General features: G+C 40.5%; 3 protein-coding genes across 3 annotated transcripts; 2 read left to right on the forward strand and 1 right to left on the reverse strand.

Moving 5' to 3' along the window:
* The first annotated feature begins 4,610 nt into the window (after window positions 1-4,610).
* Window positions 4,611-8,674, forward strand: emc3 (ER membrane protein complex subunit 3). The gene is made up of 9 exons (XM_062400976.1): window positions 4,611-4,838; window positions 5,210-5,381; window positions 5,484-5,541; window positions 6,383-6,476; window positions 6,795-6,899; window positions 7,025-7,106; window positions 7,235-7,314; window positions 7,700-7,782; window positions 7,865-8,674. Exons 2-9 carry the CDS (start codon window positions 5,227-5,229, stop codon window positions 7,991-7,993), a joined length of 786 nt encoding a protein of 261 aa, XP_062256960.1. The 5' UTR covers window positions 4,611-4,838; window positions 5,210-5,226; the 3' UTR covers window positions 7,994-8,674.
* A 765-nt stretch (window positions 8,675-9,439) lies between these two features.
* Window positions 9,440-21,367, forward strand: usp4 (ubiquitin specific peptidase 4 (proto-oncogene)). The gene is made up of 22 exons (XM_062400988.1): window positions 9,440-9,657; window positions 10,925-11,052; window positions 11,175-11,305; window positions 11,383-11,509; window positions 11,663-11,808; window positions 12,465-12,526; window positions 12,653-12,799; window positions 14,022-14,139; window positions 14,240-14,413; window positions 14,524-14,682; window positions 15,028-15,252; window positions 15,379-15,462; window positions 15,570-15,664; window positions 15,752-15,934; window positions 16,277-16,503; window positions 16,660-16,881; window positions 16,972-17,042; window positions 17,122-17,237; window positions 17,337-17,486; window positions 18,589-18,692; window positions 19,060-19,148; window positions 19,323-21,367. Exons 1-22 carry the CDS (start codon window positions 9,506-9,508, stop codon window positions 19,443-19,445), a joined length of 3,033 nt encoding a protein of 1,010 aa, XP_062256972.1. The 5' UTR covers window positions 9,440-9,505; the 3' UTR covers window positions 19,446-21,367.
* A 1,077-nt stretch (window positions 21,368-22,444) lies between these two features.
* Window positions 22,445-24,206, reverse strand: LOC133966195 (glutathione peroxidase 1-like). Its single transcript, XM_062401000.1, has 2 exons — window positions 23,916-24,206; window positions 22,445-23,144 (listed from the first exon to the last, which is right to left on the reverse strand). Exons 1-2 carry the CDS (start codon window positions 24,129-24,131, stop codon window positions 22,794-22,796), a joined length of 567 nt encoding a protein of 188 aa, XP_062256984.1. The 5' UTR covers window positions 24,132-24,206; the 3' UTR covers window positions 22,445-22,793.
* Between the last annotated feature and the right edge of the window lie 874 nt (window positions 24,207-25,080).

Raw genomic sequence — 25,080 nt, forward strand, 5'->3', positions numbered from 1 at the left:
TCCTTCAAAAAGCTCTGTATCTCATTGTATTCTGGTATATTTTCAATGCTTGCATCTGGATCCTGCATAGTGCGTTCAACTCATTTCTCAGGGTCCAATCCCAGGACGATCTTGTTTTCCAAATTGGTTCCTGTGACACTGATGAGAAACAGGTTTTTAGACACTTGTAGGAAATATTATCAGGGATAAAAGTACCAAGTGTAAGCTACTACCACATCTCAGAGCGAAATACAATATATCTATTGGACTTCACTTCATTTACCTGACAACTAAGATTAATTAACAAAGAAAATGTATTTGTAGCTTATCTAAAATATGAGTAGCTTCTAAGATATGATGCACTGTCAAAGACATAACTATCCTCAAAATGCTATTGGTTTCACCTCAGTTTTAACCACAGCTTACATGTTGATGATTTATTATTATTATTACATACACATTATAATAATTATAATAATATAATGGCTGTTAACGGTGTCCCCTTGTGACATTTGGGCAAAAACATCTAGGTAAGTCTGTAATCTTTTTATTTGCCATTCAAAAATAAATATAAACCTTTGAAGTTAGGGAGATCAGTCCTGTGGCAGTACTTACCTACTGCTGTAGATTTAACTAAATTTGAATACTTTATCCATGAACCGGTTTCTTCACCCTTTTCCTTTAGTCCACCTTTATGGATGTGCCTATATAAATATCACCTTTGCAGCTTCATCATCAAAGCCGAAGCTTTAAAGACAAGTCACTTTAAAGGATTTCCTCTGTCTAAGATGACAGGATGTGCTATCCATTGCGAAACTATAAATAGGATATTTGTTAACATGTTTCAACACCCATGTCTAGACTCTGCAACAACAAAAGTCATTCATACAAAATCACAAGGACAAACGTGCAGGGATATTATTATAAGCAGACAATAAATGATATTAAAATATTTAAAAGTGAAACCTACCAGACTTAAACTTAAAAGACTTCTATGTCCAAAAGATACCGGAGGCCTGAACTTGCCTGACCTGAAAAAATATTAGTGGGCAGCCCAATTACAAGCAATGGTTGCTTGGGTATCCCAAGAAACAGACACTGTATGGGAAGGAATGGAACATAGTGAATGCCCAGATACACCACTGGACTCATTCCCATTCCTGAATTTAGACCACTGTGGGAAGAATAAGATTACCAAGATATGGGTTCAAATTCTCAGTTGTAATACTAATATGATCAGTTGTGAGGAAAAAAATAAAACTCCCCATGACTATATTCAGAGCTATAAGAATAGCAAGCAATTCAGAATTTCTTCATGCTAGACTGGACAGGTGTTTTGAGGGATGGAGGGAGATGGGTATAGTAGTACTGGACCAGCTGTTCGAAGGAGGTGTATTGAAGTCATTTGAACCGCTTTAAAGAGAAATATGAGTTACCAAACCAAGACTTTTACAGATTTTACAAATAAGACACTAATTACATACACATCAAGAATGGGAAAAGATCTGCTCACTACGATCCAAAATAGAACACTTCTTTATATCGACAATTGAAGGAATAGTGAAAGCAAGGTTCATATGTTTCATATTTTTTGCAATCGGACACTGTTTACTGTTTTGCATTTTGCATTTCACTTTTTACTTCACTTTTTATATCTTTTATCTTTCATATATTCTTATTCAGAAATGTCTATGTCAAAATAAATGCTACTTTGTATAAATATTGGAAAAAATTTAGTAAATAAGAAGTAAACAGTGAGTAAATATATACTGGTTTTCTATTTTTTATTGCTTTTCCTATGTATGTTGTATTTATTGCGTTTTATGTTTCTATGTTCATTGTAAGCACCAATAACCAGAGCAAATTCCTTGTAGGTGTAAACCTACTTGGCAATAAAATACTTCTGATTCTGATATCACATTTATACAGGATATTGCAGGAAGAACTCAAGGAGAATAATTTGGATATTAAAGAAAATGGGAACTAGAGATGAACACAATAATCTCTGATGAACAATGGGAAAACTCATGCAAGCAGGGACACAGAGCAACCAGTAGTCCTAACTGGAGGGAATTTGGATGGAAGATTAAAATGAGATACTTAAAACATCTAAATGGAGCAATAACTCAACACAATGTTGGAGGGGTTATAGCAAGGTGGGAGACCACACATATATATTTTGGGACTGTCAAAAGTTATCAGAATACTGGCAAAAAATACAAAGGGAAATAAAAACGTCTTTATTTATAGACATACCGTTAGAACCATCACACTTTATATTAGGGATATTGCCTGATAACCTTGAAGAAAATAGCCAAACAAAACTTCTGAGAGCCCTTCTTTTAATAGCAAATAAAGTAATAACAGCGTCCTGGCTGAAGCTATAGCCCCCCACAATAACCCATGGAGGGATATAATTCAAGATATGTACAGGATGGAAAATTTGACTTCTCTATTACAACTGAAAACAGAGACATTCATAAACACCTGGTCCCCCATTAATCTACACTTCCATTTGATATGACAAGCAGAACATATAGATATATTTATTTTATTTTTGCTTTGTTTTTCCTTTTAAGCAATGGACATTTGCAGGCCATCCTCTTTCTTTTTCAGAATTCTGTCTTACAGTTTTTCTCCATTGCTTTGGCTCATTTCACGAAACAGAAATGACATTCTCAGAGCTCTAAGTGCAATTGGCAAAATAGCCCATATGGTTCAGCACAACTACATAGATCACCTTCAAAAGGTCATATCTCACCCAAAACAGTTAACTCAAGTTTCAAAACCAAATCATATTCTCATATAAATAGTCAGTGCCCCCAAAATGAAAATTTCCTTCTCGATTGCTGTGGCTCATCTCTCAAAATAACATAGATGGTTCAGCAAAACTCCATAGCACACCTGCAAAAGGTCATATCTCTCCCAGAACAGACAACTCATCAGTCAAAACTAAATCCTTTTCTCATACAAATAGTCAGTGCCCCCAAAATGAAAAGTCCCTTTGGCATTGTTTAAACACTACAGGTCAAAATGTTTAGATGTTTTGTCAGGATGGCAGTGGACCATAGAAATATCCCTCATGTGCACATTTCAATCTTGGCTCAGTCCTTGAATGGTCACTGAATGGTTACAGTAGATGTTTTCTTTCCAGAATATTATGTGTATCAAACAGAAAAAAGATTTATTCAAGGTTTCATATAAAATATGTTTATTGAACTCATACTGCCATGGAAATTGTTACAGTAATTGCCATACATCGTGCTTACAGTAACAGAAAATGTGTACAGCACAATATACTGTCAAACAATAAGCACATCAAAACTAAAATTTGGTATAGTGAGATATGACCTTTTGAAGGTGATCTATGTAGTTGTGCTGAACCAAATGAGCTATTTTGCCAATTGCACTTAGAGCTCTGAGAATGTCATTTCTGTTTCGTGAAATGAGCCAAAGCAATGGAGAAAAACTGTAAACTTACTGTGTGATTGGTGATCAGATGTGTGAAACTCAACCTTGATTACTAAAGTTCTAGTTGCACCTGAAAATTAAGCCGATGATCAAAGATATCCTTATTACAGGATATACCATGATGTTTTTCATGGTATTATGTGCCTGTACGATTTTGACAGTGGAGAAAACATCTAATGTAACCATTCAGTGACCATTCAAGATCTGAGCCAAGATTGAAATGTGCACATGAGGGATATTTCTATGGTCCACTGCCATCCTGACAAAACATCTAAACATTTTGACCTGTAGTGTTTAAACAATGCCAAAGGGACTTTTCAATTTGGGGGCACTGACTATTTGTATGAGAAAAGGATTTAGTTTTGACTGATGAGTTGTCTGTTCTGGGAGAGATATGACCTTTTGCAGGTGTGCTATGGAGTTTTGCTGAACCATCTATGTTATTTTGAGAGATGAGCCACAGCAATCGAGAAGGACATTTTCATTTTGGGGGCGCTGACTATTTATATGAGAAAATGATTTGGTTTGGAAACTTAGTTAACTGTTTTGGGTGAGATATGACCTTTTGAAGGTGATCTATGTAGTTGTGCTGAACCATATGGGCTATTTTGCCAATTGCACTTAGAGCTCTGAGAATGTCATTTCTGTTTCGTGAACTGAGCCAAAGCAATGGAGAAAAACTGTAATGTGCTTTACAGTAAAAATAAGTCTGGGGGCTACATTTAGGAAGGGCACTGCAAATTACAGCAAATTACAAAAACATTATAGAACAAAAATAAGAGATTATTATTTACCAAAACTCAAAAGAAATGCAAATACTTTGTTTCAAAAGACTTTATATTACTGAGAAAAAATAATTAATATAAAAGATAAATCACCACATGACTTATTTTTAAGGCCATGGCCCATTCATCTAGATGAAAAAAATAACATTTTTAATGTTTGAACAATTGCAATAGATATATTCTTAATTTTTGCATTTAACATTTTTGTAAATCCGTTCGCGTCATTGTCCCAATACCGACACGAGCTGTGCGGTGTTCGGCCCCAGACTCAAGTATCACCGATCTCCTGCTCCCCTGCTCCGACCACCGCTGCTCCCAGGGATGCCTCCTCCATCACCGCGGGGCGGCGCTGCAGTCCCAGCGTCAGCGATGAGGAATGAGCAGTAGAAGCAGAAATCCGGTCTCATCCCCGGAGACAACAGCGGAGCGGCAGAGGACGGGACCGGTGAATGAGCCTGTTCGGTGGATCTGACCAGCTCGCGTTGCGCATGGTTGACGTCTCTCGTCGCGGGGGAAGAAACGCTGCAAGTGGCGGTCACTGCGCTGTGAGGACACCGCCAGCTCCCACCAGCCGAACTGTGTGACCCGGGCATCAGGAGGAAGGTAGCCAGTCAGCCAGCCGGCTAGCTAACTAACTAGCTAACGTTCAATTTGGCGAGTTCACGCCTTTGTGTAGTTCCATACCTCCATTGATTGTGGGTTTATATTTTTAAATAACAGGTAGTCACTTTTTGTCAGATGGAGCTCGTGTTCGTTAGCTTGACACTTAGCGGTGCCGTTATGACGCTGTTAGCTAGCTAGCTAAGCGGACTGACAGCAAGGTGCAGCTCCGAGGAGGCTCAATCGTAGCTAATGCTTCTTCATACTTTATTAAACCGTCACCCACCATGTCAATGCCTGACGTTAATCTGAACCGGAAGTAATGTTGAGGCCGGGTTAAACTTGATGAAAGTGTGGGTCTGTGTCCTCCTCAGTTTTGCTGCCAGGCTGAATGGCGGAGCCGGAGCTTCTGTTGGACTCCAACATCCGACTGTGGGTGGTGTTGCCCATTGTCTTCATCACCTTCCTGGTCGGGGTGATTCGGCACTACGTGTCCATCCTCCTTCAGAGCGACAAGAAGCTGACATTAGAGCAGGTTTCTGACAGGTACGTCATGTTTCATTGTGAGGGGGATCCAGTTCGAGCAAACTCATTTAAAAGTGTGTGTGTGTGTCCCCCCCCCCCCCCCCCCCCCCCAAATCTCTCCAGTCAGGTTCTTATACGGAGCAGAATCCTCCGAGAAAATGGAAAATACATTCCCAAACAGGTAGGGATCTAAATTTATTTATGTTGTTTCCATGTCAAAATTCTGGTAACAGCTCCTCATGAAATCCAGATTTAAAATCAGTAGCGCTGGACTTTTATTTGGATCTGAACCGAATCATGCACACTAATAAATTTCAGTCCCTTAAACATGAATTATTCTCTGGCAAATCAAGGCAAATGTTAAAAAACGCTAAAGAAAGTGGGGGAAAAAGTCCTGGATCTGCCCCCCAGATATCCACCAAAGATTTAATGGGCTCAAAATTCTGTGGTAATCTGTCGAGACTTTTTGTCTACTCCTGTCATCTAACAGACGGACAGACAAATAAACGCAGAGGAAAACCACAACATAACAGTCGTGGCACAATACAAATCCACACACTTTTAAGCCGCACCTTCACCGATCTTAACGAAACCCTGCATGCTCATTTGGTCATATGAGAAATATATGGAACTGAACGTCTTTCTTGGATCACAGTTAAGGGAGACCAGTAAAAGTTACAGAGTCCCCCCCCCAAAAAAAAGTTCACAATTTGTTAGCCCATATCTCCCTTAATTATGATCTGAGACATGTTGTTCCCTAGGTTTCTCATATGACCAGATCAATATGCTGAATTTCATCATCTTCATCTATGACGATGTGGCCCAAAAGTGTGATGATTTGACACAGAATGACCTATACGTTTTGTTCTCTATCGAATTACTTCTTCTCTTCACAGTCTCCAGCTTATTTATAAACTACCATTTAAAATATACAAAATACACACAATGTAAAACACCTGGCCTTCGCATTTATTCTTCACAAATCCAGGAACAGTGTTACTGAAGATCTCTCTTTCTTTTAGTCCTTTTTGATGAGGAAGTTCTACTTCAACAATCAAGAAGATGGATTTTTCAAGAAGACCAAAAGAAAGGTTGTTCCACCCTCTCCAATGACAGGTAAATATTCTCAGTAAAGTACTGGATATATTCTTCAGTACTGTAACCCAGAGTGATATTTCATACAGGAGCTCATGTTGAATTTACATGTGTATATTAAAACGTGTAATAATAATGGTGGTATTCTAAGTAAGACTGAAAGGTTCCTCTTTGGCAGCCTGTAAAAAGAAGAGAGTAACGGAATTTCATGGCTACTTAAGAAGAAAAAGTATTTTATTTGACCTACATCACCTTCTTATTCCTGTAATTCTTTTGTTCCCATATTTGAATTGTAATAATTATGTACAAAACATCTAAATTTGTTGCATCTGTTCACAGATCCCAGCATGCTGACCGACATGATGAAGGGCAATGTCACCAATGTGCTTCCCATGATCCTCATTGGAGGCTGGATCAACTGGACCTTTTCAGGATTTGTAACAAGTAATGACCTTTCTCCACCTCAGATCTTATATCTCATCGTGCAAAATGGGGTAACAACGCTAGCATATGATATATGATTTGTGTAACTTCTACATTGAGATCTTTCTTTTCTCTCCTTCACGCAGCTAAGGTCCCCTTCCCTCTCACCCTGCGCTTCAAGCCCATGCTGCAGCAAGGAATAGAGCTGCTCTCACTGGATGCATCCTGGTAAACTAATAAAAAATATCTACTAAAAATATATATTATAATGTTTTATTGTGATATATTAATCTCTGAATATTGGTGTGGGACCTTGTCATTTGATGTGATTTCTTCTGTGTGCATCTGTCATCCAGGGTGAGCTCAGCATCGTGGTACTTCCTGAACGTGTTTGGACTACGAAGCATGTACTCGTTAATTTTAGGCCAAGATAATGGTAATTTGGGCTATTTTCCAGATTCATTTGATGTATTTTATATTTAGATCAGATGTTTAAGGTGGATGATGACATTATAATGTATCTACCCTACTACTTCTCAAAGGGTTCCGCATGTAATACGAACTGTGTTATACTAAAATTACTTATTTGATTCACTCACAGTCAATAATATTGTTCATGGACACTCTAACCATTTTCATAATTATTATACTGTGTTAAGGAATTTGAGCATTAGAACAACGGCTTATTTAAACCCAGTTTACACAATGATTTTTTTCAAAAAATGTTATCCCCATATTTGGTGAATGAGGTTTTCATTCTGATTATAACTTTTCATCTCCAGACACTGATTGTTTTTTTATGAACGTTGCAATTCCTCAAGGTGCAGATCAGTCGAGGATCATGCAGGAGCAGATGAGTGGAGCAGCCATGGCCATGCCTGCAGATACAAATAAAGCCTTTAAGGTACAGTATATAGTTGAGCCTGCATCATTAGTAACTGAGCGTGTGGTTTGCTAAGTTCATGTGATGCTCGTCTTGATTTCAGGCTGAATGGGAGGCTCTGGAACTGACTGACCATCAGTGGGCGCTGGAGAGTGTGGAAGAGGATCTGATGAGCAGGGAGCTGGACTTTGATGGCATCTTTAGCAAGGAGCTGCCAAGCGGGATCTTCTGATGTCCTGGTCAACTCTACTCTGAGCCTTCAATTTCAATTTTGATCATTGCAGGAATTTGCTGTTTGGCTAAAGAGGGAGAAGGGGGACAAATCCCTTCATGTTATGCAAAGTTTACATTCACGTATGTGTGGTCCTTGTCTTTTCACATGTGTTACCTTTTCATTACTGTCCATGAAATATTTAAAATGACTTAAAATACACTGGTTCTTCTGCTGTCTCATGCATATTGAAAGCATTGCTTAGTTTTTCTCTTCTAAGGAGAAACATTTGGGAGAAACTGTTGCTTTCGCTAATTAAAATGCATTACTTTTAGCCCCTTACTGTATGCCATCATAGTGCCATTAGGTAATAGAATGTGAACTACCCAGTGCTTCAATTTTTTCTTATATCATGCGAAGCCAGATAAGCTGACTCCATATTCATATGTTTGGTCATGTTTTAAAACAGTAGGATACAATGACATTTAAGGTGTGTGATGTTTAGTTATAAACAATCTTGAAAAAAACTACTTTTGTTTGATCCTAGATAGAGCTGTTCTGTGTCAGCCTCCCTAACATTCAAAGGAGACACAGAATTGATTAGGTTTTGCCAGCGAATATGCTTGTGTGATTGGAATATTGTTTTTGAAACTATGTAGATTGCTTATTTTGTAAAGTAAACCTCACTGTGTTTGTAAAGTATACCGTTTTTGTTGACTTAATGCCCATTAGTTAGCTGCAATACACACCATATGTACATGTACGTGCACACACATATACACATGCAACTGTTATTTCTTATGTGTGCCTGTGCACACAGACACACAGGTGGTGGTGGTAGGGGGGGGGTCTCGCCTATTTAGAGCGAGAGTGTAGCAGGACTGATTCTCAGCTACTTTTTATGTGACTTAACTGATCTCAAACCACAAATGGAGGTTGCTATACACGATTTTTTTATCAAAACGTAGGCAAACTTGTCAGCTTCGCATAACTGTCACTATGAAACCCAGAACTCAACTTTTGGCTGTATCCATTTTTTTGTTGTTTTTACTTCTGATTGGGGGGCGGCAAATCAGTCAAACTTTTCTAACTCGCTCCCACGGTCCCTGTTCCTAAATCAAATGTACAGAGATATCCATGCGTTTGGCAAAGTCTTTTTTCCTGTGTTTAGCCAGGAACGATTCCTCTGATGTATTCAAGCTTTGATTGGCTCCCAAGGGCTTGGATCTGGATCTTGCAGCTTTTTGGTCTCTCTCGAGCCGGCATCAAGCACTAGGCAAACATTCACAAATTCTTGGCGAGAGGGATTTTTTAGTATTGGTTTTAAATAAATTTGGTAGTAAATGATTGGGACTGGTGGTGACTGGCCTGTAGTGACCGATGACGGAGCGCTGTCACTGGAGTGCATTAGGGGCTCTGGTCGACCGTGTATTGACCGTAGAAGAAGGACGCTTCCCGTGAACAGCGCCGCTTTGAAGCTCGCCCGACTGCTTCTCTGCCTGCGCGCGCTCACGATACCGGCACATTCGCTGCATGATGGCCGAGGGAGGCGGACCCGAGTCGGGCGGCGCGGCAGACTCGGACTCGGAGCCGGTAGCCGCTCAAATGCCAACCCCGTCAACAGAAAGCCAGAAACAGACCATTGGCTCCCTACTGAAAACGACTCTCCGAAAGGGCGACGAGTGGTAAGAACCCGCACCAGAAGACGTTTCCTGGGTGTTTTCAGGCGGCGTCAGCTAGCTCACGTTAGCCCGGGGATGAACAGGAAATGCTAGCATGCTAAAGCTGGTAGGCTAACGACACTTAATTCTGACAACGGAAGCTGCTGGGATGGTGATATTTTGGGCAGCTAATGTTTAACAAGTTAGCATGCTAGTTGCTAACTTCACCAGTTCTAATCCGGCTTTGTAATTTATCTGCTAAGACCGGTGCCTGTGGTAGCGGCTATTAGCATCGGTCTCTAACAACCAAACTAACAAGGCTAACTAACTAGCTCATCTACTTAACGTTAATTCCTGTTTTGTGACAAGTTAGCTGACGTGAGTTGATGTGGGGCAAGTCGGCTGGTAAGATAGGCCCTGGATCCAGGTGGTGGACTCTCCTGCTGGTCAGACCGTCTCGTAGCTAGGTTAGTTAGCAGAAACTGAGCTGGATGACAGGGATATTATGGCACGGCTTAATTTGCCTGCAGTGATATGATAGTTGAAGTATTTCGACATGTTAGCCAATATGAATTAAGTTTAAAAAAAACATGTAGGCCCGGACACAATGCAGCCAGACATATCCCAGAGACTTCATCTCAGCAAATCTATATTACATGAGAGAAAAGTATGATTAATAATTAACATTTCACTTGGCTTTGTTGATAAAAGCAGGCATCAGAGGAAGACGCGGCCAAAGCGGTTGGATCTGTCAACAAGGCTAAAATCTATCCAGCTAACATGTTTAAATTTATAGAGAATTTAGTGAATACTGTTTATAGATGGTGTTAAATTAAATGAAATGCCAGCCTCTGGTATTCATGCTGGCACCACTGACACTGTTGGATAGCTTGGATGAATCAACCTCAGGTCAAATGGTGAAGATCATTACTGTGACTGAGACATGTCTCATTTGTGGATGTTACATACATTCTGACACAACATCTCACTATGTAAATACTTGCTAGCAAGCCTATTAACTAAAGGAGATTCGCCCTTGTGATGAGATTAAGTCAAACTAGCTCGCAGTTACTATATCTGCAAATGCCAAGGCAATTTGCTGTTGCATAATGTCCCGGGTTGGTACAAGCCTGAGTGCAGTCTCTCCAAGCCTCCTGCATTTTTATCCTCCTTTGACCTTTTTTTGTCCCTGCTATATATATCCTACAATTACCAGATGACCAAATAGTCAAGGTAAATTATCAAAGTGTGATATGTCTCTCATTCATGGTTACCTGCTTGATTGTTTTAGGTATCTCATAGACAGCCGGTGGTTCAAACAATGGAAGAAGTATGTGGGATTTGACAGCTGGGACATGTACAATGTTGGCGAGCGAAGCCTCTATCCAGGACCAATTGATAACTCTGGGCTGTTTTCAGGTAAAACTGTCAATTTTAAAGAATCTTTGAAGTTAATTTTTTTAACTTCAAATCACACCAAGAGATTAAAAGAACTGTTTGTTCAGTCGGTTGTCATCATTGTGTATCTTTTTCCCTTAAAGACCAGGAGACTCAGGCCCTGAAAGAGCACCTTATAGATGAGCTGGACTATGTCCTTGTACCCACTGAGGCATGGAATAAGCTTGTTGGCTGGTACGCCTGCCTTGAGTGTCAGAGACCCATCGCCAGGAAGGTAAGGCTACTGAAGATGGTTTTATTTCAGCAATCACTTATGGATGGTGCTCCTAAATGTCCTTTTTTATTTTCAAGGTGGTTGAGCATGGCATGTTTGTCAAGCACTGTAAGGTGGAGGTCTATCTGTTGGAGCTGAATCTGTGTGAGAATGACAACATGGACAATCTGGTCACACGCCATTTCAGTAAAGCTGATACTATAGGTGAGCGTCTACATGATTTTGCTTTTAAATATAACCAAAAAGATGGCTGCCGACACGCTGGAGATCCGTTACACTTTCAGTCATTAACATTGTTTGTTTCAAAGTTGTGAAGGTAAGATAATAAGCAGAGTCTTCCAAATCCCCTCTTCTCAGATACTATAGAGAAGGAGATGAGGATGCTGTTCCATATCCCCTCAGAGAAGGAGACACGACTCTGGAACAAATACATGAGCAACACCTATGAGCAGCTGAACAAGCCAGACAGCACTGTACAGGACGCTGGTCTCTTCCAGGGGCAGGTACTGTAGAGCTCTATTATTCAAATCAACATCAGATCCCTGATAGACTTTCTTTCTGCCTCATTTCTTTGAAAGAGCACCACAGCCCAGTAGCATACGGGTACTCGATGTGCATACATAATTCATATGCAGACATAGTACAAAATAACAGGAGTCTAATGCATTACAGTGCATTAGACTCATGTGATGAAATGCATATACAAGTGGATAGATTATGTTTCAAGTGAATGGTAATTCTTGTGACCGAAGTTTAAGGTGGTGTATTTGAAGAATAATGGAATAGTGTATAGTGCTGTAAATGTTGTGTTAAACCCCTTACATAAATTAGGGGCGGGCTTGGTGACAGATATGTCCTGCTTTGTGTGTAACAGAGTAGTTCCTAAATCATACCTGCTCACTTCCTGTAAGGTCTTAGTTTATAAATAGAGAAGAATAGGTAGAGTAAAGAGGCCACACAAAAGGAAGCTAATAACTACTACTGTTGACTATTATTGAATCGGAGTACATTCATGTTCCTGTTTAAGCAATACCTTTGTTCTAGTAATGAAGCCAGGAACCGAAGTTTACTGGCACAGTATTCATTTCAAGCCTGGTATGCAGTTGCATTTGAAGGTCAGTTGTGCCAGCTTGGCTCTTACTAAGTTGTGTTCCCACAGGTGCTTGTGATTGAGCGTAAGAATGAAGATGGCACGTGGCCCAGACAAGCCTCCCATCCCAAGTAAGCCCTTACCTTGTAATTTTTGTCTTTTCATTCAGTTAAAGAGATGCTGTACATTACATTCACATTTACACTGTTTAAAATGTGTTGAGAAGTTCTGTTGTGAAACGTACTTCTCCTCACCAGATCCAGTACAACCCCATCTAGGAACTTTACTACCTCCCCAAAACTCTCCTCGAACTCATCGGCCAGTATCTCGTCAACAGTAGCCAATGGAGACAGCAGCTGTAGCCCTGAATATACGCTCAATAACAGCACCTCATCTGGCAACAGGCAAGAGTTGTATTCCCTCATGTCAACGTTTGTTTGTCCTCGTGTATTGTCTCATGCAGTTGTGTGGAGTTTAAACATTCAGCCTGGTTGAGCCCCAACAGACTTTCATTGTATAATGTAATCTTTGCTGAAACTATTCATAATATAATTTGTCTTTATCTCATTAGTTACTCTTTTTGTTTGTTTGTAGTTTTATCATTATCAGCTTTCTGTAGCAAATTCATTTAGTTTAGTGCTTGTTTTGTTTGCTGTCACATTTTGTGTTGCCTAGAAAACAAGTGCATGTGTGCAACCGTTTGAAAGCAGACTGGTATGTGATACAATTGGTGCTGTATCAGCATAGTTTTAATCTTATTGCACAGTGAGGAACATGTACTGAAAGAACACATTGTTACTGAATTGTAGCAGCATAGGCCCTTTATAGGATAAGACTGAAAAGCACTAAAGGTGCTGGCATTTGTGCTTGGTGAAGTTCTACTCCGAGCTTAAGTGGGGTTGTGGACGAATTAATAGACTGTTACGTTATTGAATCTGAGAAGGGTGTATTAAGAGTTCACATTTATTTTGTCATATCTTCATCCAATACCACACTTTATTCTACTTCTCAGGCGTCGTAGTCTGTAAACTCTGTACAGGTAAAGATTTGTTAGCATAAGGTTTGCCACGTTAATAGTGTATCCAGATACAAGACATACAATTCTGTTGGGAAATAAGATTTAATTGCACAAGTGACTTAAGGAATTGAAGCAAATGTTGACATTTTGAAATGACAGGCTTTAAAGTTTCAATCCAGCCACCTCGCTTCAAATATCCTTTTAACCATCCAATTTGAACTGCAGTCTAAGGAAAATGAATTTCACAAGTTTTTTGTGTGTGTGTATTTGTGCATGCTATAGACAGTTTGATATTACATAGAAAATAAAAAGATGATAAATATGATGGAATTATTTTATAGAGACCTCTTTTGGTTAGGTAATAAGTAAAACTGTCAAGAATGAAGCAACAGGACAAAATATTAACTTAAAAATAGTTCTGAGACGTGTAAAACTTTAGTGGCAAAAACCTTATCATGGCTGTCGTAGTCTGCCATAGGCGAGGGTATGAATGTGAAACACTGGGGAAACTCCATATGTATGATTTAATCTGATATATACCAGATTTGACTGCCTGTAATCAGTGCTTCATCACATCACTGACTCTAACCGTTCTGCTCCTCCAACAGATTGGGCAGCTACAATTCCTACAGCTCCTCCTACAACTACAGAGAGTCCCAGTCACAGCCCGGACTGTGTGGTCTCAGTAATTTGGGCAACACATGCTTCATGAACTCTGCCCTCCAGGTAAAAAAAATGCTTCAGTCATAAACTCCATTCTGAGATAGACAGTAATATTTCATAGTATTAAGCTTATATGTAAATATTTTTTCTCCTATTCCTGCAGTGCCTGAGCAACGCATCCCCACTCACGGAGTACTTCCTCAACGACCAGTATGAGGCAGAGATTAACCGAGAGAATCCTCTGGGAATGAGGGGCGAGATAGCTGAGGCCTACGCTGATCTAGTAAAGCAGATGTGGATGAGTCGCAGCAGCTACGTGGCCCCACGTACCTTCAAAGTAAGTGATGTGACATAAACCTTTTTTTAAGTGGATGTAAATTTAACATTATCAAGTAAAAATCTGGAAGATGCAGACAGGTGACAAAACCAACTTTTTTTTATTTCCAGACCCAGGTCGGTCGCTTCGCCCCCCAGTTTTCAGGCTACCAGCAGCAGGACTCACAGGAGCTGTTGGCCTTCCTGTTAGACGGGCTCCACGAAGATCTGAACCGTGTCAAAAAGAAGCCTTATCTGGCCGTGAAGGATGCAGAGGGCCGTCAAGATGAGGTACAGTACATAGGGTATACTTTTTCAGGGGCATTCTGTCTAAAAACCACTCCGAAGATGGAATATGATACCATGCAAATATCAATATGCACAGCACACCTGGTTTTGCTGTGTTTGGAGTTATAAATTAAAAAAATGGACTGCCAGCTTCTGACAGCTAGACCTGCCATAAAAAAATGTCTTTTGAAATTCCACATTATGGAGACAAACAATGTTTATCATAACAGAAAAACTAAAAAGTAAATGGCTATTTTACATTATCCAGTTGAATGCTTTACTCATCTTGTATTCTGTTTGTGAAAAGCGTGTGTTGAAATCTTTTCTCCTCTGGCTGTATAATTACAGATCGTTGCCAAGGAAGCCTGGACAAACCACCGTTTACGCAATGACTCCATCATTGTTGATATTTTCCATGGCCTCTTCAAATCTACTTTGGTGTGCCCAGAGTGCTCCAAGGTGTCCGTCACCTTCGACCCATTCTGCTACCTCACACTGCCTCTGCCGATGAAGAAGGACCGCACCATGGAGGTTTTCCTGGTGCGATCAGATCCTCAGTCTCAACCCACGCAGGTGAGTCAAACAGACTTGATTAGTAATTAATACCAACTAAGAACAGAATTTGTAACTTCTAGTTCTTGGATGACTAAAAATTCAAGCCTTTATGACTAAGAAAATGTTGTTGTTTTTGTTTAACAGTATCGAGTGGTGGTGCCCAAACTGGGTACAGTGACAGACCTGTGCAGCGCCTTGTCCAAACTTTGCGGCATCCCTTCAGAAAATGTGAGAAGTTTATTGTTTTGTACCACCAGAAAAAAAGTCAAATGGTCTTTATACTTTCAGCTTTATTTATTTGGCTTGAAAACTTTACAATTCACTTTTCTTTTTAGATGGTGGTGGCGGATGTTTACAATCACAGGTTCCATAAAATCTATCGACGGGATGATGGCCTCAACCAGATCATGGAAAAGGATGACATCTTTGTGTAAGTCCTGCTGTCAATGAAAACATGAGTAGTCTGAAGTCACTGTTCTATGTGTGTGTGTAATGTACATGTTTATGTTCTCTGCAGGTATGAGGTACAGGAGGAGAACAGTGAGAGGATGAACCTGCCTGTATATTTCAGGGAGCACCACACTAAGCATGCTGGAAGCTCCACAAGCACCATGCTGTTTGGCCAGCCTTTACTCATCACCGTGCCCAGACACAACCTCATAGCAGATGTGCTATATGACAAGATCCTAGAGAGAATTGGGTAAGAACCAAGTTTGAAGATAATAAGGAATTAAACTACATTACAGTGCAGTGACAGTCTGTGTAGAGCCAGTGTGGTGAGATGAGTTTGAAACGAAATGGCAGGGATCAGAGCAAAGGCAGATATAATCAGTATAGTCATTTTTTTGGTCGTTTTTGTAGCCATATTCAGATAAATGCGGTGATGTAATCACAGGAAAAAAAAACAATTCAAAGCTGAAATTGACATGACAAGAGCACCAAAGGAACTTTCTCACAGATACATGGCAAGCAAGTTTTTCCCCATATTTGCTTAAGACTGCTGTCCTGTAATTTATCTTCACTGGTTCCTCCAACCCTGCAGGCGCTATGTAAAACGGTCCCAGAGCCCCAGTACTGAAAGCAGGGCCTCCGCCTCAGCCACCTGCTCCAGCAGCAGTCAGGCTGCGGAATGTTCTACATCGTCTGGTCTCAATGCCGGCCTGGGCGGGTGTGGCAGCCCCCTGTCGGACGGAGCCTCTTGCAGTGCCAGCTCTAGCAACGGCAGCAACCACTCAGGGAACTGCAACGAGACTAATGGGCTGTATGATGGTAAGCAGCTAACGTTATCTGTTACCAGATTATTCCAAATATTGATGTTAGCCATTCTACTTAAAAAAGTTGCTATTGATTTTAACCAAGAATACTGAAAAAGTCTGCCTTGAAAAGAGTTTTGCAGATGATGAGATTTCATGTTTGTCTGTCTAGCTGAGGAGGAGGCCATGGACCACCAGGTGAGCCCAGAGCCGGAGAATGGCCAGTCTGAAGAGGAGGAAGAGGAGACCTCTGACCTGGAAAACGGGTCTAAAGGAGATGCAGCCAAGCTGTGCACTTCACCAGCCAAGCTCTTCACTTTCAGCATAGTCAACTCTTACGGAACCGCCAACATCAGCCCGCTGCCTTGCGATGGCAATGTCCTCAAACTCAATCGTGAGTGTTAAATCATTTGATTTATTGCATTTAAAATGTTAATTTCAAGCCACTTTGTGTTGACACAGCTCCTCCCTCCTCTCTCTGCAGCACATTCCACGGTGGCGATCGACTGGGACACAGAGTCAAAGAAACTGTGTTACGATGAACAGGAAGCAGAGGTCAGTTGGTTGAAATTCATCACTCAGTCATGTGAGAGAACACGCAGTCTATTTACGTTTGTGTAAATATTGTGTGCAGGCCTACGAGAAGCACGAGAGCATGCTTCAGCCCCAGAAAAAGAAAGCCACCGTGGCTCTGAGGGAGTGCATCGAGCTCTTCACAACCATGGAGACACTCGGAGAACATGATCCATGGTAATGATTCACAACTAACACTACTTTATATTCAGGTTCAACCCGGGATTATTCTAACCAGCATTGCCAGCATATTTAAAATCACCCTTTCTCATGCAGGTATTGTCCCACATGTAAGAAGCATCAGCAGGCCACAAAAAAGTTTGACCTGTGGTCGCTGCCTCAGATTCTGGTTGTTCACCTAAAGCGTTTCTCCTACAACCGGTGTTGGCGGGATAAGCTGGACACAGTGGTGGACTTCCCCATTAGGTATGACAACAGGATTTCTTATTTACCATGTAATCGAGGGACTTGAAACATGTGGCATTGACACTACGCAACTCTTGCAATCCAATCACCAGCTTCAGAAACAATCAGAAACAAATGATCGAATGGTTATATATATGTGTGTTTGTGCGAATATGTTTCGATATTTACATAATTGATATTTCACCTAGCGTCATAAGTTTTGTAGAACAAGACTCAACAATCCTACTCATGACTTTTCTAAGTGCTATGATGACCTAAATTATTTACTTTTCATTCTGCATCTTATTGGCAGCCAGGGTTTTTTACAAAAGACAATTACAAATATTCTACTTCATAACAAATTTGACAATTATATAAAAAAATCATAGTCAAGGAAAGTGAAAAAGAAATCCTCATGAAATTCTGCCTTATAGCACCAATTAAACAGTCTGGTGTAATGGTGGAACAGGAAAATATATAAATGCTGTTTGTGTGATTTAAAAACTTTCCCAACAAATTAACATTTTGTTTTGACAATGAGTTCGAAAGGAATTGAAAATCGCTATTGTATCAGTTTGACTTTTACACAAGAGGGCGCTATAGTCGTAAAAACTAAACCAAAGCAATGGGTTATGAACTATTGTCCTTTTTAAATGGACTCCGGGCTCAGATGTTACACCACACACCAAAGAACAATTTGAGCCGTGTTCTCGCCGTCCTTATCTGTTGCTGTTGTGTAACTAATACACCTTTTTAAACTCTGAGTCATTAACCTGTTTTATTTTCAGTTCGGACAGAACAAATTCCTCTTTGTTTCAAAAATGGAGAAGTTGCTTTAGGATTATGTGGCAGCTAACAGCTACGTGTGTTACTCGTGGCTCTTCGTCAGGCACATATTGACTAACATTGAGGAACTTGATCCAATACAAACCAGGAAGCAGAGAAAATGTAATTCAACACTTGTTTTAAAAAAGCCGACTCATGCTGACTAAGGAATGCCAAGTCCTGTTTCCTGCATTTAGGTTTCGCTCATCAGGAATCTATTAATCTGCCGTTTTTTTTAATATACTGAGATTAAGATTTTTTTGTAATGTTATTAATGTTTTTTTTCCTTCTTTGTCAGGGATCTGAACATGTCAGAGTTTGTGTGTGACCCTAAGGCCGGACCTTACATATATGACCTCATTGCTGTGTCAAACCACTATGGAGGAATGGGAGGGGGTCACTGTAAGTCACTGTGGATTTCTTAAAATCTCTTGTCATTTTTTGAATGATTCAATAACACTTTGACTTGTGAAAACAATTTAACTCTTCACCAAAATACGGTTCCCATCGCACATGCTAGTTCTTGTACCACTGTGGTTTGTTCAGTCCCAAACACACACACACACACACACACACACACACACAATATGTCAACAGATGGGCGCTGAATGAACTAACATTGTTAAATTCTCAGACATGAAGTGCCTGATTGTTGCATGCAGACTTGAATCCATTCATAGGAACTTGTCTGATAAGGTTTGTTTCCTCCCTGGGAAAATCAATAGCTTGAATAGCTGTTTGTTAACACTGACTTCCTTCTGTCTGACAGACACGGCATACGGCAAGAATAAAGTGGATGGAAAGTGGTACTACTTTGATGACAGCAGCGTCTCGTCTGCCACGGAGGACCAGATTGTGGTGGGTGTTGTCTCTGCGCCCTATAGTTGTATACCCTCAGAGAGATACAGTAATTTTTAGGTTTTATCCAATGACTGATGTTTGATAGCGAAGTCATCGGCCTTCCTTGCTTTCTGTCCGAGGTGTCGAGTGTCTGTTTTTGTAGGTAACCCTATCCTTGTTCTACTTTTGCAGACAAAAGCAGCCTACGTGCTCTTCTATCAGCGCAGAGACGAGGAACCCACTTCCAAACCTCAACCTTCGGCCTCGCTGGGTGGAGCCCCCGAAGCCGCGGAAGACCACATGGACACAAATTGATGAGCCCTGACTCACAGGGACACGCACTGAAACGCATACAGACACTTGGACTCAGACACACAACGCTACTTTAGTGACAGAGGACTCCACAGACTTAACGTTATTAACCCCACCTTCCCTGTATTTGATTTTTGTCCTGTATGTTGTCAAACTAGAGCCAACAGCCTTGTAAGACGATTGACTCGAGAGACTTCCTCCTCACAGCGGGTGGCCTGCTGATTTCTGAACATAGTTTACTAGTCTGGAACTAAGAGGATTATAAATGGATATAGAATTTTCTCACTGGATGAACAGAATGTTAGAAGTTCCCTCAAATGCATAGATAAACAAATTTTTCTGTCGCCCTCTACAACAGTCAGAAATATATAAAAAAAAGAAAAGCCAAATGCTCATCTTGTTTCAACCAAAGTGTTCCAAGTTATTTATGATAAAAATGTACCAACTTCTAAGACAATAGCAGGATAACTGGCAGTGTGCCTGGAATTATATGACGATCTCACTATGCTGAGGTTAACACAAGCTCTAAAAGTGTGATGTGCACACAGGACAATATTATCAGGCGTGCTTGTTGAAAGAATTCCTGTGAGCTTGCGGCACCTGTGTGGAGTACTGAGGGGGACCCTGCTAGCTGCAGACTAGCTGCGGTAGTTGTGCTCTCAGTGTGCTGGGTCTGTGTTGCAATCAAAAAAAGCCACAGAGGGGATGTCTCATTTCAAGGTTTTCAAGATCTGGGTCTTGTGGCAGGAGCTTCTTGATCGGCCATCTTTGTATTTTTTCCTTTTTTCGTTTTCTTGACGCACAGCATGGGGCCCTGCTGTCTCTTGGACCCTAAACTTGTGAGAGGAATTTTACCCTGCTAACAATTTTTATTTCCTTTTTGTAATCACAATGCAAACGCGGCCTTTTGATTCCTGCAACCTGACTTAATAGGAGGCACTTTGAATTCTCCATGAGTACTTTATCTACCTGCTTCTGGTGTAACTAGACATGATGACAGAATTGTATGGTTTGGCCTTAGCAAAGCGTTATGGTCTGTCATACACTACCAGATGATTTTAATGTGTCTTTTTAAGCAAATTTTAAGTTGAATTGCTGCCTGATCGGACCCCTAGCTCACTTGCAACGGCTTGTCCTTATTAGTCTTGTACATTAATGCAGCTCTGTATTGAAATGGCTATGTTTGATATTTTCAAAGCACACTGAGTGAAGCGAAATAAACTAGAATAAAAGTGGTGCTTAATTCATGAAACTTGAACTTGCTCCTGGTCAGGAGGATCAGTCCACACGTGTCATCCGATGGGGGCAGTACCTTCCACCATTTATGAGCCAATTCTTGTCCTTCCTTGATCTTAGCACAATACTCAGCTGTTTTTAAGTAATAAGAAAATCACTCCCTTTGTTTTATCTTTAGTCTTTTTAAAAACAAATTTGTCCCGATCACCCTCAGCACAGTCATCACCAATGTCTTGATTGTGTCAACTGAGTATATAATAGAAACAACTTTCACTCGGCCAATTATTCTGGATCTATTTTTTGTGGTGTGGCAGAAAATCTGGACTTGGTTGCATAACAGGGCCTCTTAAAGTCCCTCTTTGCTGGTTGGTCTTTGCCAATCGTCCTATTGTTCACAGATGACTAAGTAAAGATAATCATTTATGCCTGTGACCATAAAGCTTTACATCCTATCTGTAATATGACGAAATACTTAGTTGTATACAGAAGTTCAGCTAGTCCTTTCTTTTTTTTTTTAAATTGCGACAGCAATTCAAACTCAAAAACAACTGAAGAGATGTAAATAATCACACTTTTAAATAGGTGTATAAATTCTTGTCGTCATATTTATCTTATTGCCGATATCTACAGTATTTGTTTTTAAACAGAGCTATTTGAATTCAAAGTACAATAAAGACTGGAAGCCTCTACAGGGTGCTTTGTTTGTAATATTTACTTACACAAACTAGAATGACACTCAGCTCATACTTCTGCCAAGGCTCAAACTTCGAATCCTCGTTTTTATTTGTATTTGCACCAAATTGCACACACTCATAAATATCATTCCCCCAAACATCTCGGATGGCTTCATACCTCTCTGCCTCCGACAGCTAGTGGCCGGACATTTCAGGGGATATCTTCATGTAGTAAAAGAACAGAACACAGACATCGATACAAGAGAGCACAGGTGGTCACGTAGAAAAGTGTCAAACCATCTACAGAAGCTATGGAGGGGAAAAAAGACGGCACAAGGGTGTTTCTCCGGATCTGATCACACATGCTTGCCAAGTGCAGAGAGCCTGGTGCAAACAGAAGCTGCAGCGTGGCAGATGAACTGATAAGAATTTGCAGAACAAAGGTCGAGGCTATTATGACAGTACAAAATGTGTTTGCCAGTTGAACATATTATTTTTGGAACGGCTCAAGAGAATTATTTCAAATTTGGCACAAAGATTCACCTACTGATTATGTTTGGTTGGTCATGGTCATTGCTATAGAAAGTACAAACATTGCTGGTTCTTCCTGTGGTCAGGCCCTGCCCCTCAAAATGTCATGGTTATAGGTTGAGAGCAGTTTTTGCATAATTCTACTCGCAAACACTAACAAAACTTTATGTCCTTGGTGGAAGTAAAATAACAGCTGACTTGATTTCAGTGCTAGTCATGAAAAGCCTCTGACAAAATCTTTTTGGTGCAGCTTTAATTATGAGGTGGCATTTATGCTGACTGTCTGCAGAGCTGTGGTCAAGTGGAGTCAGGAGAAAAGCACAGGTAGTAATCACACTGTGTGCAAAACTATAATTTACTATATCTCTCATGGTTGTATGTTTCACCCACAACTTTTTTCATTTGCTCAGTAACGTATAAGATAAAAGCAACTTCAATACCAGGATGCTGCTTAAGTTTGAATTTAAAAAACTTAAATTGTCGCTTTTACTAATGTCAAAATTCATGTTTGAGTTAAAAGATCTAATAATAATATTACTCAAAGTAATTTGAAGACAGGGAGAGGATTTAAGAAAAGGACATTTATTGCTTCTCTTAATACTTACAACCACATCCGTGCTTTACACGTACTCAATGAAGCTGAGACATTCAGCCTGTTACATTGCATCAGACACCCCCCTCACAACGAGGCGGTTTCAGGGGATGTCTTCATAAAGTAAAAGAACAGAACACAGACATCGGTACACGAGAGCACAGGTGGTCACGCAGAAAAGTGTCAAACCATCTACTGAAGCTATGGAGGGAAAAAAGACGTTTCTCCGGATGTGATCACACGTGCTTGCTAAGTGCTGAAAGCCTGGTGCAAACAGAAGCTGCAGGGTGGCTCAACAATATGTCGGAGGATGGTTCTTTAGTGTGCCTGGCTGAGGAGCTTCTTGATGTCCCCCTCGATGTCGATGGTGAGGAACCTCCGGCTGTAGCGCTTGAACGGCACCCCATCGGGCCCGATCAGGAACTTCTCGAAGTTCCAGGCCACGTCGTTCCTGCAGACCGGGCTCCAGAGGATGAGTCTGGGGTCGTTTAACAGGGCGGTGGGCTCGTCGGTGGGGAAGGGGAGCTTCTCCTTCAGGAACACGAACAGAGGATGAGCGTCCTTCCCGTTCACATCCACCTTCTGCAGGAGCTGAAACTTGGGCTCGAAACCGTTTCCAGGGCGGATATACTTCAGAGACTGCAGGATTTCATCATTGTTGCAGTTCTCCTGCAGAGGCAGATCATAAGATCATGTTAGATACACTGAGACAACAAACCAAGTCAAATCATTTGATAATGTTGCGACATATGAATCTGATTCCTTGATTCATATGTCGCAACATTATCTGTGCCCGCAGCACAGATGACTCATCTGATCATTAAAGTGCACAATTGACTTATTGTGTCAGGTGATTGTGAGCCAACAGTTGAACTTCAGGATCAAACTTGTTGGACACAGCTCAGTTAGCTTCTTCTCTTTATTTGGCTTTTTTGTGCCACAGGAAGAAGCGGCTCGATATGTAGACAGTCAGACGTCCTTGTTTAAGCCTGCAGCTAATGACTTCATTCATCAGTATCTATTAATGGATTACTTGTCGAGCCATTATGACAAAGTTGATGAATAACTTGTTGCTAAAATTATTGCTGGTGACTTTCAGGGGGCTACTTGCTCTGGCACAAGCTACTTGGCTAATCACCAGTAACATATTTTTATTAAAGGTTTTTTTTTTATCAATAGTTTTCTTATTATTCCTATACTTTAATTACTGTTATTATACATGGATTAGGTCTGAAAAAAACACTTTAAACCTTCTCTATTGTAAGGTCCTTGGTAACCTGAGTAACTCCACCTGGGAGGAGGAAGGAAAGCATGGGGCTACTTCCGGGACATTTTTAATCTTATACGATAAATTGACTTGATATCAAGGTAACCTTTTATTAATGAGAATTAAGTTAATAACAATAACAGAGTATATATTTAAGATGTACTTGTCCTCACCTGGTGGCCGAACTGGTTGCAGGGCACTCCCAGGATAACGAGCCCCTGGCCGGCGTAGCGCTGGTGGAGCTCGTTCATCTGGGTGTAATCCCTGGTGGTTGTTCCTCAGAGAGACGCCACATTCTCAATGAGTACAACTTTGCCCTGCAGGGAGGAGAAATGCAAGACTTCCCCGGTCAGCAGCTCGGCCTTGATCTCGTGAAACTTCGCAGCCATTCTGGAGCTGCCTGGTCCCTCTTTGGTTTAAGTGTTCGCCTCGATGTGTCAAACAGAGTCTGATGCTTCTGGGGAGAAGCTCTGAATTATCTGCTCCAAGAGTTCGTGTTCGAGATAGTTCACACCCTGCAAGAGCGGGGGAGACGATACTACTACTACTATTACTACTACTTCTACTACTACTAATACTACTCCTACTACTCCTACTACTACTAATAATAATAACTGCAAAAGCAACAAAAACAACAATAATAAAAACTCTACTGGTTGTTGAATATTAGTCACATTTTATTGTATTTACAAATCTATCTATCTATCTACTTCAATGTTTTCCTTCATAATATCCACATTTTTTAGAATTTGATTTACACTAATCATAATTTAAAATCATTTTTGAGTTACGACCAATGGGTAGCATCTATCTATTTCAATATTTTCCTTTATGTTATAATAATTTTGTTGTCTTTTACTATTACTAGTATTATCATTCTCATCATCATCATCATATTATTATTATTGTTATTAAATACACTCTATCCATGTAACGAAGGATGCAGGTGGCAGTGAAAAGCTTGATCGACTTTATACTCTTCGATGTGGTTGCGCAGGTACTGCGCTCTGTGGATGCGCCTGTTTCGTTACAAGGCGTAGCCCGAAGAGACCCACCGTATTCTATAAACAGGAGAGTCTCAACCCCGCCCGGCGAAGGTCAAATTGGTGATAGAAAACAGGATACAAAATGTCAGACCGTCTGAAACATACTGTCATCGCGTTCAGGTCAAATAAGCGTCACATTCTTAATATCACAGACATATTTATGACATTCACTTTTAAATAAGTATGTACATTATTTCGTGCTGGCTTATTCAATAACGTAGAGGATGATTTTTTCTTCGTTTGCAACGTCACCGGGAGAGGACCCCGTCGCACGTTGATGACGTTTTCAGCT

The sequence above is a fragment of the Platichthys flesus genome, chromosome 2, assembly GCF_949316205.1.
Source record: "Platichthys flesus chromosome 2, fPlaFle2.1, whole genome shotgun sequence".
In the NCBI taxonomy this organism is placed as follows: Eukaryota; Metazoa; Chordata; class Actinopteri; order Pleuronectiformes; family Pleuronectidae; genus Platichthys; species Platichthys flesus.

Coding starts and splice junctions, on each gene's coding strand:
- usp4 (XM_062400988.1), top strand. CDS start 9,506: ATGATGGCCGAGGGAGGCGGACCCGAGTCGGGCGGCGCGGCAGACTCG. Junction 9,658..10,924: donor CTCCGAAAGGGCGACGAGTG/GTAAGAACCCGC, acceptor TGATTGTTTTAG/GTATCTCATAGACAGCCGGT. Junction 15,935..16,276: donor AAGATCCTAGAGAGAATTGG/GTAAGAACCAAG, acceptor CCAACCCTGCAG/GCGCTATGTAAAACGGTCCC.
- emc3 (XM_062400976.1), top strand. CDS start 5,227: ATGGCGGAGCCGGAGCTTCTGTTGGACTCCAACATCCGACTGTGGGTG. Junction 6,900..7,024: donor CTTTTCAGGATTTGTAACAA/GTAATGACCTTT, acceptor TCCTTCACGCAG/CTAAGGTCCCCTTCCCTCTC. Junction 7,783..7,864: donor ATACAAATAAAGCCTTTAAG/GTACAGTATATA, acceptor TCTTGATTTCAG/GCTGAATGGGAGGCTCTGGA.